Source organism: Stegodyphus dumicola, chromosome X1, assembly GCF_044657685.1.
Source record: "Stegodyphus dumicola isolate Sdum_Otavi_A_Nest chromosome X1, ASM4465768v1".
NCBI lineage: Eukaryota > Metazoa > Arthropoda > Arachnida > Araneae > Eresidae > Stegodyphus > Stegodyphus dumicola.
In genome coordinates, this window is record NC_140780.1 from 140,725,803 (window position 1) to 140,742,069 (window position 16,267).

The following is a 16,267-nucleotide window of genomic DNA, read 5'->3' on the forward strand; positions in this document are numbered from 1 at the left end:
ATTCAGTATTACATACAGAATTATATAGGAATAAGTAAACATTTTAAATTTTTTTTAAGTGTCAAAAATGCAACAATTCAAGTAATCTATGCTTTTATTTATGGAAGAAACATGTAGCAATTTTTGTTTTAAAATACATAAGCTTATTTTATAAAATGTCTTTTGAAAATTACAGTTAAAATTTCCTTTGTATATATTAACCATTAACTATATTTTTAAAATAGCATAAGTAGGATTTAAATTTATTTATCCTCAACATGTTATATTCTGAGTGTAATGTGTGAGCGAAATTACTGTGAAAAAAGTAGAACATTACATATACTGCACACGGTACTTTATTACTCAATACACTAACATGTGATACAAAGCATACATGTACAAGAGCTCAAAATTGTGATTTGGCAATAGTATTCTTCAATTGTGAGTATTGAAGAATATATTATTCTTGCCTATCTTTAGAACATTAAATAAATAACAATGTTGTTAATTTCCATGATGTGACGAATACAGGTTTTAACGTAAACAAATCAGGAGACATTATACTTTATCTTTATATAAAATAAATCAGTAGATACCCTGACCGTTAGTTTGATGTAACACACTGTATCACCAAACTGTCAGGGCACTGAAACAATAATTAATTGTGCTGATTTTAAATTAATGAACGCTAGAAAATTAGAGACGTTTCCCACTGAAAAGAATTCGCAGATCAGAATGCATTTCTCCTTTAATAGGTTGCGAAGCAGGAAACCACTGATTATTCTTTCTTTCCTCTTCTTGCTTTTGTGCAGGTATATACTCGATAAGAACAAGAGAAAAAGTTTTATTTTACTGGATAGCCAAAGATATATCTTTCATTTTAAACAGAAGCACTTTGTAAGTACTGCGGTTCATTGAAACATGGATGCAATTGAAGATACTGATAATGGATTGAAACATTACAAAGAGGGTAAAATTTTCGCTTCTTTTGCTAATGCCTCCATTAAAAATCCATCCCCTCTTTGAAAATTTTATGGACTGAAATGGCTGCACTTTTTAAATTTCCGTTCAACTTGAAAAATAATAAATTATTGGTTCCTTTCTTCTGTCTCAGAATCCTATGACAATTCATTTAGAAGCTCCTCATTTTATTTGCTCACTCATTTTAATGTCAAAAATATTATTGATATGCTGTTGATATATTTCATATATTTCGCATTCGTACATTCAGTTTACAAGATGCTCAGTTTTTAATTGACTTGTAAATCTGTTCAGATGAGAACTATTAAAATATTCTAAAACTATTTAATAAATTGCGCGAATTTAAACAAAATAATGTAGAAAGCATTAGAGAGTACAACATTAACGTAAAATAACTGGAATGTACATTAATTAAACAATATTATCTTAATTTAAACGCAATTATCAATAAATACTGCATTTAAAAATTAACTAAATAATTTATTCGTTCTTCCGTTTGAAAATAAGTGGAAGGTATATAACAGATTTAATATGCCTTTTGCAAAATCATTTCTATCTATTTAACATTTTTTTTTTACTTTTCAGTCATTACTATTACTAAATCAATACATTACAAATTTTAAAATTACAAATAATACAAAATTTTAAAAGCTTTAGCACTATTATATCACAAATTATTATGTGATTTGAGTCAGATTAATAATTCTTACACATATTTTAATTATTAAAAATTTCTTTGTTACAATTTGATGCAAAGTTTCCCATTTCAATTTTTACACCTTAATTAGGGGTGTTTATATAAATATGATTCATTTATGTTTTATTGTCAAACCTTGTTAAGGCCTTATATTAAAAATTAAGAAAAGTTAATTTATCCTTTTTTTATGAACTTAGCTATGTTTTCATTTTAGAAGTTATTCTGAAGAATTTTGTGATTAGGTATTTCTCACAATATAACTTCTTGTTGCTAATTGCAAGATTTACATGAAATCTTATAAAGTGATAAAAGCCTCCTAAAACGGCACGCCTAGCTTTCAAATGTAATAATAAGACAAATATTGCACGTTTGTTAAAAACCTCACTGACAGAACCTTAATATCACCAGAATTAAATATATGCTGTAGGAAATGTTTATTATTATAAGACAGGAAAATTAGATTGATATTATTCTTAGAAAAGTATATTTTTACACAGGTTAAAATCTCACAAAATGCAATGAAATGCTTGTGGCGTTATTACTGTAAAATTCAAGCAAGACATTTTCGCAAAGAGAAAACTGGTTGTGTCAGACGCAAAGAACAATAATTACACTAATCGTCGTTAATAAGAAAGAATTTAAATAGCTCTATCTAATTATAGATGAAAAAATAAGAATAATTTCTTGCAAAAATATTAAAATGCTGCATTTAATGGGAGAAGAAATAAATAAGCCTGGAAGCTATGCAAAATATTTTAGAAATTTTAAAACATGTTGGATAAAATGAATGTTTTAAAAGCATTTTGTCGGAAATGTTTTGCAAAAGTTGAAAAGTATAATCGAAAATTAAAACAGACACCAGTTCTTAATTGATTGTAGTATCTTTCATGAGATAAATAACTCTAAAACAGGAATAAGAATTTGCTAAAACATGCAAATTTCAAAAGCGAATTTGAAATCTAAATTGAAGGAGTGTCAGTGCATATGGTGGAAGTTGATTTCGTAAAATTAAAATTTCATTTTGAATTTCAGAGTGAACGCAGATGAAGAAAACTTTGAATATTCATGTTCATGTTTATTTGAAAAAGAGTGTGGAAACTAAATAAGTGGAAAAAGTCTCTCAAACTGACACCGAGCGAAGTTGAAAGACATGTTTTTCTTCTATAGTTTTTAAATTTTGAGACAGTGTTTCAAAATTGGCTCACTCATGCTGAAATTTAAAATCGGAATTAGTTTGTAATTTGAAATTCAGTGTAAAGTTTTCGGTGAAGAAAAGATACTTAAGTAATTTCATCTATTCTGTTATAGTAGGCATGTAGTTTTCACACCTGAAATTTGAACATCGTTATTTTTTAAGCTACTAAAAGTTCTTAACTTAAAACATAATAACCAAAAAATGAAAAATTTCAATTCTGAATCATAAAGTCTCTTCCATTAGAAAGAGTGCAGTTGCTTGAGAAGCTGTTTTACAAACTTTAATTTATACTTACTTTAAAAACGGAAACTTCTTAAGTGGATTTGGCTGTATATTCATTATTTGTATGTTTTGTAGTGTTTATTATGTAATTTCATGCATGTACCAGGTTGATAAATTAGTTGAATATTTATGATTTTGCTTAAAATAATTCCTTTCAGAAAACATCAGTCACGTACTCATGGTAATACATTGTTTTTTCAATCGGATACCTAAATATAATGTTATAAATACAGTTAGCATTTCCAAAAACGAAACGAAAAATCTTCAAACATTCTCACAATTTTAACTACTGGAAATAGTACAAACGAACAGTCGAACACACCACAATACTTTTTTGCACAACGATATGTGATAATCTCTCATATCAAGATATGGTAATAGAAATGCTTTCAGCTAATACTTCCATCATTAGAAAAGTAACTCATGGTACTTTTTGTCTTGTATATGAGATATATGTGCATTAAAATATTTAACTTTTTGATATGAAATGCGCAGAGGTAAGTCCAAGATAATGATTAAAAACATGTGCGTTTTGCAGTAGAAACATGGCAAAACTGTTTTTAATACATTTTTTGCGTAACTTCCTATTCACATTATTTATCACAAATTTTACTTTAATGCTTTTTAAAACTGTGCCTTTAAAGGTATTCAATATTATATAATCTTGAAGATAAATCCTTTAGATTCATAATTACTATACTTTATAAGAGTATCAGTATAATTTTTTCCTCTCCTCTCTGTTCATTTCATATCAGACAGAAGCAAACACTTCTTATGTCTTTCTCACAATAAATATTTATACCATGAAATTTAACATCAACTCACATTTGTGCCTCAGTCGAAAACGGATAAGAATTGCAATGTAGACATCGGATTTGGAGATTTCTTAACGACATAACATCTATAAATATTTTTGTTACACCTACAAATATATTTGCTATGATGATTGATGCATTCAAAAGCCCACTCACGTATCCGAAATAGAAACATCAATAACTTTCTTAGATTTTCTTACGATATTCTGAAAGTTTGAGTTTAGAAATGCAAAGTAATACCTCAAAACTTTCATAAAAGATGTCATTTACCAATTGTATGCTACTTAGCGGATGTACTTTGTGTATTGGCATTCAGTCGAAAGAGTTATAAAACTAATCAAGATTATGAATTATACAAAATTTGCTGAGATAAGTCTATAAATAACATATAACTGTCCCGAAGTTCTTTTTTAATTCGGTAATTGTTTCCGATTCTAATAAATCTCATGAATTATTTTATATGAGGAACCTGCCTTCATAATCAAAATCTTATAGTCTTACTGAAAAATGCTTTTCTTCATATAAATACTAGAAGAACTTTAATGAGACAGATAAAAAGTGGTCGCTCTGTTGCAAGAAAAACTTATGTTTTGAATTCTTTGGTGGCTCATGCACATAAACTCTTTATAGGATACACTGATATGCAGGTAATGTACATCTAATAATCCGTCAATAATTTCTGTAATTTCTTGTAAATTTGCGCAATTTAGAGCCGGTTATCTTCATTCGATCCAGTTCACCATGCCAACGTTACCTAGAATTAAGAGAAATTCACATTAAAAGAATAGAATTGCATGTAAAAATAAAGAACAATGAGTATTACATATTAAATAAAATACGCAGAATATCTAGATAAATAAACAAATAATATAAAAGAGTTCTCATTTTAAGAATCGCAAAAATAGGCTCATTTAAATTTTAATATGTTTAATCAGTAGAAAGTAAATGTAGAAATTATCTGTATCGTGGCTCTATTCCCAGTTGGAATAGCAAAATATTTATTAGGGTACTATATATGAATATACTTTTAGTTCTAATATGAGAACGCTTTATATCTTGTAGTGTGTTGTTGTTATGAGTAATCTCTCATGCCTAATATAAGAACAAGCCCATGAAATTCATCGTGGCAAGGAGGCAATATTGCGCCAGTCGCTGGCAAGAGCCTTGGGCACCATACAGGTAACACTAAGAATTTGTTCAATTTCGCCGTTAGTTTTGAAAGAGACCACCCGGGGAGGACCGGTCCGAGGTTTTCCCACTCATTTTTCCCTTCCAGCAACCTCTTGAGAGGAATTTCGGTTCACCACATCTTTAGAGTGCCCTCATGTGGTGCATACACTATACATTTACAAACATCGATGGCTTCTCCAGGATTCAGAACCAGGACCTTCAGTACTGCAATCAAAGTCACTAACCGCTATCCCGGTTGGGCAGCATATTTTCTGTATATTTTAAAAGTGAAAAAGTATATAATGTAATTCTACAAAAATAGTGTGCGTAATTTATATGGATGCAAAAGTTTGAATAAATTCATGCACATATTTTATTTTATTGGAAAATCTAAGCCAAATAGGGGGAAATATCTGGGTATTTTTGTTTCATTATGAAGATAATTTTAAAAATAACATAAAGTTAGTTTCTTTAATGTATTATTTCGATAAATTTAGTTAAGAAAATATAATAAAACGACATACAAGGAATTTTAAACTTGGGCAAGTTTTGTTCCTTTAAAGGCATTTTACTTAAAGTTATAGATTCGGTGTAATAATTACAAGATGTAAGTAAAGTACCGCGAAACAGAATTGTAAAACTAAGCAACATTCAAACTTAGATTGTCGTCAGTGTTATTTACGTTTTATAAGGAGTTTATATTATATCTCACGTCCATTTCAGGTAATTTACAGTTCATGATTGACTAAGTGGAAAGTCGCTAAGCGCTAGTTTTTCAACCAGAGTTCAAATACCTGAAAATGGGATAACCGCATCGGCTTTGTTTTTTCATATGTATAATGTGAATAAGAACCAGTTCTTCTTAAAAATTTCTCCGAGCAGGAATATCACCTTTAGCCCTCGCATGCTTTTTCGTATTCATATGAACCAAACGACACATTTTAATTATCTTATCAGCTGTTGTACTGATGTTTTCTTTCATATATGTCTTGCAACCAAATAATCGCAATGCAAACTTCAGGTTTCTTACTTTTTCAGGGCTAAAATATTGTGGTTTTCCGTGCTTGAAGGTCTCTGAAACTGATATGTGCATAAATTTCTAACTGATAGAAGCAAGCAGTATTTAATTATTGAGAAGGTAATAAATGCCTGTATGATAGTTTCGGCTTAAAAATGGGCAATCGTAATTCAGAGCAGCTTTCAGCATTTGCACGAAAAATGAAAAAAGCTGTACTATATACAAATACTGCAAAACATGCACAAGGGCTACCTGCCTGTTAGATAATTCCTTCATGGAAAGCTTTTTATAGTAAACGGACTCGTGTTTACGTTATACATGACAAAAACCACAAAACCATATGCAGCCATCCTGTTGGCCAGGATATAAATTTGGGTGAAGCTGTAACAGTTCAGCGGGTTCGAGCACTCGCTGGCTGGTGAACGAAGTGAACTGTTGGAAGTATTAAAAGTGGCACATGGTGAAGATGAAATAAAAATATAGAGCGTATTTGAGTAGCATATGCGATAGAAAGATGCTTCAGATAATGAGACGTAAAACCATAGAAGCATACGGCTGAAGGACGTTAACATAAACAAAATGCAAGATGCAATCTAAAAAGCGGTTAATTCCAAGATTGATAACCGAATAATAATAGTCTAATTGAGGAACTGATTACTTTAAGAAAACATCTGCTTATGAGAAAGATTTCTACGAAGCTTGTGCCTTTCAAGCACAATGCGCTCATTAACAGAGGCTCTTTCGCCAAACTAACCATATTTTGGGGAATAAATCTTATACTAGCAATCATTATTGATATGAAATATTAGGTTTTAAACGCTGTAAGAGATTAAGTAAGAACCAAAAAAAAATAACATAACAGGTTAAATCGCAAGATACCGATTTTTAAAATTATTAATGTAACTAATTCCTTTATCTTAAATTCCTTAAATCCTTGCTTTTAGCTGCTCTTGAGATTACCCGTGTCAGCTCGGAAATAAAACTTCTTCCCATAAAAGATGACTAATCACTTTTGTAGATGCTTTGCAAAAGACAGAAGAAAAGAGTCTTGCGCATACTAAGGCCTCGTATGAAGGCTTATACGAAAGATATGTACTTACATTGAAAGTTTTCTTTAGTAAAGATTAATAAATAATCAAACTATCACAATCTGAACTTAAGATAAGCATATAAGAGAGATTTAAACTTAATAATTGTAACAGATAAGTAATAAAGGTATTAGGTTTATTGGCTTGAATAATGCATGCTCTTATGGTGTAAATAGTAGCAAGTAAGGCAAAATCAGAACATCCCATAGTTCAAATCCATGCGAGGGTACAATTGACGTTTCGCCTTCCCTGCTTCAAAACAGAGCGAATAGTTCTACAACTGCTTTAATACAAATTTTGAATTTTAATCTGCATTGATAAGATAGGTATAATTTTCAGAAGTACATTTTATGAGCAAAAATCGTTGTCTAATATTTGAAGCGATACAATAGATTAAGTCGTGGAGAATTAAGGAGTAACTAGTACATTTTCTGGGCAAAAGTCCTTGTCCTATATTTGAGAGAGTAAAATATATTCGGAAGCCATGAAGAATTGACTAGGAACTAGTACATTTTATGAACAAAAATCATTGCCGTATATTTGAGCCAGTACAATACATTCAGAAGTCACGGAGAATTAACTAGGAGCTAAATAACCGTTAATTTTAAGAATAAAACATCATTCACTTCACTACTACGATGTGTAATATCTTTTTAATACTCCGATAATTTTGACAGCTAGGAAAGTTTATAAGGTTACCGAATTCTTCAACCACCAGACCTGTTTCTTACACTTAAAAAACACGATATGCAGACTTCGAATTTCATAATAAAATTATATTATGCGGCTTAGAAAGTTTGCCCCTATATACTACCTTCCCGAAATCCATTATTCAAATGAAATGGGCATTCTGAAAGTAAAAGCACGAAGCTGGACCAAACAATAACTTGAATATCATAAACTAAGCGCATAGCACGACTTCTTCTGACGCACAAGTAACAGCTGGTTCCAATTGATTGACACATATCGTTCTTCTGCATGCTCTTCTGCAAGCTACTGGATATTGGAATACATGTTTTGTTGATATTTTATTTTTCCATTTTCGGTATTCTTTTATTCGTTTATTAGAAATCTTTTTTTCCTCTTTTATGATTATGTACCCAAGAGCACCCTGTAGCATTTCGTCCTTGATATAAATTCATTTCTTTCTGGATTTTATGGACGTATGCTTGCGTGCCTTCTGAAGCGCGTAATTTATTTCAATTTTGTTTCGAGCTGCATATAAAATAAAAAAAAAAGAAATTATATTTAAGTTTTTAAATGCTTTGCAGTCCTGTATTTGGAGGTTTATTATCGTCTCTTAGGATTCTGAATGAATTTATTTTTACCAGCTCTATTATCGTTTTTTCCCATGAATTTGAAATTCATAGCTAGAAATCATACAGAATAAATATTACATCTACCATTTTTGCTTTATCGTTACTACGAAAATCGTTTTTTGACCATATAATAACGCTTTTGTGAGTACAGTATTATTTATGCTCTTTGTCCAATGTTTGTGACGTAAAATTAAAGTAATAAAAATGATGTTTAAGTGTCCTAAGAATATTATAGGCACTGTAAAATATCGTTGCGTTTTTTTTCTGACACCAGTTGTTACGTTATTTTCGTCTTTCACGTTCGTACGGGGTTCGTGTAGATTTGGAGTGATTAACGACGACAGCACTTGATGGATTATCGAAACACACTTTATTTAGCCAGTAATAATCAGAACACCTCCAAAATCACAATACAGTCGTCGAAGAACTACTGTAAACACTCTGACACAATCAGCGACACAGCCTTCAGGTTATCAGGCTATAACGGTGGAGACAGCTTCACTGCAAAGCACCAGAGTACAGCTCCCGACTCTGCTCGATCGTTCTCGAAACTCCACGTACTCTCAAGACTCTACGCTACAACTCGCGATGCACTCGACGACACACAGAGCATGGCTCCTGACTCTTTGATTCAGTCGTTCCCGGAGCTCAACACGCTCTCTTGACGATTCACTAACCGAAACACACTAAGAGACTCTTCGATGCACTCGACAACCAACTCGGCGCTAGACTTCGAGACACTCGCTCAATGACTGACTATCAGCTCGCTAGACGAGGGCACACTCACTAACTCGCACTCTCGAGGCACACATTCGGTACTAACTGCTGGCCAGCAGGGTTTATATAGCTTTCGGCTTGTGTTCGAGAACACTCTGGGCTAAACCATACCTCCTACATACAAAACCAAGGCTCTAGGGTTGCTTGAACGCTCTGATGTCACGAAAGTCGTCTCTCCACTTTGTCAACACCTGCCTCGTGCTCTGGTAGTGTGAATATTTTACATTTGCGAATTATTATTATTTTTTTTTACTATGCCATACAAATGCTGTGTTGCAACATGCAAAGGAAACTACAAGAATGGCCTGAAGGTGGCCGTATTTAGTTTTCCTGCGGAAGAAGAGCTCAAAAAGAAATGGATTTGGAACTGCAAACGACTAGATCGATTCCAGCCTACCAAACATTCAAAGGTAAACATGCATTCCATTTTTAAATTAGAAAATTCCTGAAAGATTAATGTTATTGAAACATAAGTGACTTGAAAATGTTAACCAAAAAATTCCGACTGCAAGGGAAATAACATACTAAGATTCTATCGCATTCAACCAAAGCAAATAAAACGAACTTTTATATTATCGTTTCCTTGCTTTCCATACAAGCATGGTTATGTATTTATTTAATAGGCTGAAATTCCTTTTATTCACATTATGAATGAGAATTATTAATGAACTCTTTAATTTATATTTCCATAGGACCATCGAGATTTTTTAACATGTACATTGGTCTGTTATTCATTAATCTTGCAGGAATTCTCATTTATGTAATACAGAGCTTATGTTGCATTTTAAAGTGATTATAAAATGAATCCATTTCTCAATAAGTATTCAACATAAAATCCACCTATCTTATAATGTTCATATAATTTTGATTTATTAGTTAAGCATACAAAATGTATCAATATTAAAGACGTTGATTTAAAGTTGTTTTAAATTTAAATATCTAACTGTTTGGTATATTATTAATTACTCTGATTTAGATTAAGACTCATTATACCTTTTATATATATATTTTTTTATTTTTACAGTTGAATGTATGCAATACCCTATTATATTCTAGGAGCATTTGAGAATGCATTTTGCTCATAGATCATGTAAACAGGAAATTAATGCTAACGATGCAATGTTCTAAATTTTACTAATTGAAAAAAAATACGTTAAAAATTAAGAATTATAAGTAAAAGAAAACAAACATATAAATTGAATAGTGTTTCACCGTAGTTATTTTGTTTAAAAAGCTTTAAAAGTTTCTGCTGATTATCCTGATAAAGAATTCCAGTAAGTGCATATCAATTATACAACTTCATATTTATCATTTGCTAAAAAATTCTTAGATAAGACAATTAAATGATTTTTAGGAACAAAAATTTACTAGTTACAAGAAAGTTATATATGTACGTATTAAACAAAAGGGATGTTACAGACATTAAATGATTAGAATGAAACTTGAGAATTTTGAATTCCAAACAAGTGTAAAGTTTGTTGAATTTTTGCAATTTCCCTTTTTTGTTATTGAGAAAGATGCAATTACATATTCTTAAAAAATAGGAATCTAATTGAAAAAGCTTAAATGTATGGAATATTTTGCGCCTATATTGAAAATTAACACTGAATAAATACCAATATATGCTCAAAAATAGTATTCAAATCATACTCCAGGTTTATTATATGTTACGAAATTCAATCCTACAGTAAAGTGAACAAGATCAAAACCGGAAAATTACTAAACAAATATGTGTAAATAGCAAATGTTGTTGAAAACTGATATTGCAAAAATAAAACATGATTAATAAATTTAGGATTATGGATTTTTAGTTTTAATCAACTGTTAACTTGTCATTATGCATTATTGTTGCCTTTTGATTAAGGAAGAGGATATTTAGTAAAATATATAGTCAAAAAACAAACCAGCAACAGCCAGATCTTAAACATGTATTTTATTACCACCATCTGAAGTATGTTAAATCAATTTCTGTTCCATTATTTTAAGTGTAAAATTATTTAAGAAAAGTTAAGATACGTATTTGAAATTAGAAAATGCAGTCGATGAAGGGCAAATCGGAAATTCATATTTATTTATTTAAAACCAAATGATATAAGCCTTCTGCAAGGGGGAACTACGTTTCATTTTCTCTCGTCTTAAGGGAATAACAGCGATAAGTGGCTTCATTTGCAACCATGCTGTCTGTAAATAAGGACGACTTTAGTGACGTAGTGTCAGCCGTGCCGTGGCTTTGTATGTAGGAGGCTAAACTGGTAAGAATTCGTTTCAGAAGGTTCTCCATCCGTACATGGTATATCGCCACTTTCGCCAAATAGGCGATATCTCACCAAATGTGGCAACCCTGCCTTCCTTTGGAATTTTATGCCAACCCTAAACCTGCTTTGTGGGAAAGCTATCTGACCGCGCCTGGACATTTCGTAACACTATATTATAGACACGTTTAAACATTTCTAATTGCATTTATAAAGTATATTAGCTTTATTAAGTTATTAACAGCATTAAAATGCTGTTACTATTAAGTTTACCGCTTTATATCTGAAAAGAAAGAAGTGAAGAGTACAAAAAAATGCACGCTATTACCTTGTTAAATAAACTTTATAAGAAAAACTATTATTTGTGAAGCAGAATCTCTCAGTTTAATTATATGACTCAACAATTTAATATGAAAATATTTTTGCGTGCGTACGGATTCGTTACGAAATAAATGCACAAGTTCGATGAAAAACGAACAAAAATTTATTATTATCACAAAATGCTTTAATTCCCTCAGATATTCTTTCAGTTTTACAATATCTCACAGTTGTTACCTTTTAGCTACTCAACCGTTCAACAGAAGTTAATTCAAAACAGCTAAAGAAAGCTAATCCGCGAATTCGCTACAATCAACAACAGCAGTTTTCTAAACAAACTCTTAAAACAACAACAAACTAGCTAATATCATCGACTAACTGAATTGAGAGATTTTTTTCCTTTTATAAGATTTTTAAATCGCGCGCGAGAACTTTCTCGAAATCAAAAAGAGATATTTATTAAATATTAAATGCACGCGCTCTTGTATTTTCAGTTTTCCGGCTTAGCTTTCTTTTAATATTCGTCACGCGCTGCACGGCGCGGGAAATAAAATCATTTAATTTACAATTCAACTAACATTAACTATTTAAATACCAAATCCGTAACACTATATTTACTTTCAATGTTACACATGTTAGGTCAAATTGAAATTGTAGAAGGGATATAAAATTTAAGCATCTTAGGGTTATTATTTATTTATTTTTATTTTTTCTGTGGACTATTACCGATATCTGATGTTTTATTTTTTACACTGAGTTCAATTCAAAGATCGGTACTTTAATTAGTAAATATATAGTAATTAAGTAGAAAAATGATTATCTCGTTTAGACTCCAGGAATTTATACTAAGGAGTTTTAATATTTAAATTTTAGCATTGCTTTTCTATACAAGCTACGTAATACGAAAAGCGTTTATATTCTGCATTTTTAACATCGCCAAAAAGAAGCATATGAAATATTTACTAGTCTGTGATATTATCAAAAGAAATGAAGATATTATTACTTATTTATTCATTAAATTCTGTGGGTGCTTTATGAATTTAAAATCATATGAGTTTGTAAGAGAAAACCACATCAGATAAGTTTGATGAATCAGTGATTTTATGAATGTTTGACTGGGAAAAGAAAGGCAAAAGTTTATTTTTTTTCTATAGCCCCAAATTTGAGAAAATGCATTCATATTTTTTATTTCTCAACTAACCAGCTGCCACACTTTAGTCACTCCGTGATTTATGGTAACCTGTGTGAAAATAATGAAATATAATGTTTCTCTAAACTTCACTACTCCTGAGCGTGAAAAAAAGTCATTCTATAAGACACAAAGAAATGACAGTAAGCATAAATACTCTCTATAAGCCTCTTTTTAATATAAACGCATTGTGAGGAATCTTATCATGGCATCATAAAAGGTAGGATTATGATTATGTTCATGAAACCACTTAGCCTCAGATTTCAAGTTCGGTTCTTAGAATATATTGTTATTTTAATGCCTCTATTGAAAGCAAGTTGGATATAATTTTGAATACTTCCTTGAATTACTTGATTTTAAATTTCTGAATGAGACTGTCAGGTATTTTCTCCTTCCTTATTACCTGCCTTTGTGATGCAATTGGAAGCACGTCCAGCTGGCAGTCCGGAGGAAGAAGTTCGAATCTCCATGAGGGCAATGCACATCGTTTCATGTTTCCCGCTTCGATAAAATTCCTGATGACTACAAGATATAACCTTTGATAACGCTAGTGAATATATGTGTTCATTGAATTTCAGAAGTGAGATAATAGTTCTATCTATGTGCACCTACATGTATGTAACTGTTAAATTTATAAAGGTCAAATAAAATAACTGTATCATTTGAAAAAAAATTATGCACTCGGAAATACAGCCAACGGCTGAGAAAATAAAATCCACATATAACCTTTTATGGATACTCTATATATCTATATCTATATCTTTATATATATATATATATATATTACTTTTGTTCAGATTTATTATTTTACATAAATTTTCATTTTCTGATTCCCTTTATGTTATATGTTAAGTATTATATACATTTTAGGAGCACTTTAAACTATGTATTAATATTTACATTAAAACTGGGACAATATTATCCGTGGAGGTTTTCTCTTATCAATTATAAATACTTTTCCATCAAATGGTATTGCACTTGTAATTCATGCAATTGTAAATATACATTATAATTTATTTACAGCACAAACTAAAACTACAAACAAAATAAAACAAACGTATTCAGCATTTCTTCAAACAGAATAAAATTAATTTAAAAAAATATTTTTGCTTTGAAATATGTATATGTCACAAAATAATCATGTAAGCTGCTAAACATTGTGACTTACATCCAAAATCAAGTTTTCCACAAACAAATAATGAAATATATAATCATGGCATAAATACATGTAAAATTATTTTAGTATCTCTTTCAACACATTTCATAATAAATTGCAAATCAAAAGTTAAAGAACTTACTGCTACTTGTTATATAAATATCGATTATCATTTTGAACCAAAAAATTAGAAAATATAAGCATGGAAAAGCACATACGTTTTATTAACTTTATAGATTAATATTTGTTACAAAACTGAATAGCTCTAATTGTAAAAATAATTAGAAAGAAAAAGCATTAGTCAACTCGTATACCAAGTAAGCTTGCTTTGCTGACAGAAGTTCAATTTTTCCATTGGTCTTTTTGTTTACTATTTATGCCAGTGAAAGAAAACATAGACAAACCTTAGAAGCTGACTGAAGTTCTACTGACATCACATTTCATGCTTTGGTCGCATTGATATGAATAGTTTTCTGTTGTAATCAGTAAAAAAACGGTAACAATTTGTATAAACTTCCACCCGTATCAGTGAAATGTTTTGCTGGTTTCTAATAGACATTTTAACAGATATGGCTGTTGTAAATACAACAATATCTATATATTGCTGAAAAGCTCTGCATCAGATTACTAAACACATAATAACTTTTCTTGACCTCATAATTCAGTAATGTAAAATGTGCAAACGTCTGACTAAAATGAATTTTAATAATTGCCTACGAATTCGCCATGCTATTAATGCTCGAATAATGCTTTGCCACTATGTATGCAATGTAAGTAATTTTAAATTAATAAGACGTGCATACTATATATATACTATATATATATTACATTGAATTTAAAGAAAATATAAAGTGAAATTGCTCAAAACATCAAGTGGAACGAGACGTGCTTTCAGTTTTCTTTAATTGTTCAGATTTTAATGTTTAAAATTATGACACCTTCACGAATCGATTTTCAACATTAAAATATGCATAATTAATTTACATTTTCGTAGTTTTAAGTTTCTAAAAATATTTTCAAAAATGTTTTCAATATATTTTTAGCTATCAATATGAATTTATTTTGTTCTAAAATTTAATAGTTTCTGTATGTTTTTCTTTAAATTCGGTTCTCAGAAAACATTCCAGTATTGTATAATCTTTTTTTTCTGTGTGTGTGCGCAAATATGCATACAGATATATGCATGCAAATATGTATAGATATATATATATACTCTATATAACTCAAAAGAATGGTAACAATAATAATAAAAATAATAGCATTTCAAAACAACTTAGAAATACTTTTAAGGCTACTCTTAATAAAAGGTAACGAATTTTATAAGTAATAAACAACTTAAGCGGGATGTAATAATATTCAGTACCAGAGCATTCGCTCTTGCACTGTAAACAAAAGGCCAAATACCAGAAAAATTACGCCATATGCCAGAAAAAATATTAATAATAATCAGCAGCTTTACATTACTTATAACGGCAACAAAATGGAAAAGAGCAAAAATAAATAAAGTGCAAAACATACGAAAATTTTTAAGACAGAAAAGCCAAAGATATATAAATTTGCTATTGTGCCGCCTTCGAGGTAGCGACTTGCGCTTTGACGCAATTAGTTAACTGTGTTTCTGCTATTTTGTCATGGCTAGCAAATTCATTACGAGTAAACGAAATGGTAAATAAGTAAGTTGAAGTACGTTTTATTCAATTTATATAAAAATACAAGTTGTTCAAAAGAACTTACACATCATAACAATACTGTTGATGGTTTTCAAACCATCAACAGTAACGAACTAGCAATACTCAGAAACAGCCATACTCTAGAACAGAACTAGCGATACTCAGCAAAGCCTTAAGTATTGTTAGTTCTGATTTTCCTTTGAAAGTTTAATGCAAGCCTGACTTTTGTTACTTCCCATTTTGGTTTTGACTATTGTCATTTGGCTGAATTTTACTTTTGTTTGATGTTCATTTTTTTTTGCTTTGACTGTTTATATTGCATTTATTTAATACGAAGGATCTGTAGTCAGAGTTTAGGTAC

General features: G+C 30.4%; 1 protein-coding gene across 2 annotated transcripts in view; it reads right to left on the minus strand.

Moving 5' to 3' along the window:
* Window positions 1-317: 317 nt before the first annotated feature.
* Window positions 318-16,267, minus strand: part of LOC118196261 (carbonic anhydrase-related protein 10-like) — an 857,748-nt gene continuing 841,798 nt past the window's right edge. For both annotated transcript variants that reach the window (XM_085807267.1, XM_085807265.1), the window contains one exon: window positions 318-4,703. In XM_085807267.1, the coding sequence (XP_085663393.1) occupies window positions 4,672-4,703 (32 nt within the window). In that variant the 3' untranslated portion in view covers window positions 318-4,671. The remainder of the gene's footprint in view (window positions 4,704-16,267) is intronic.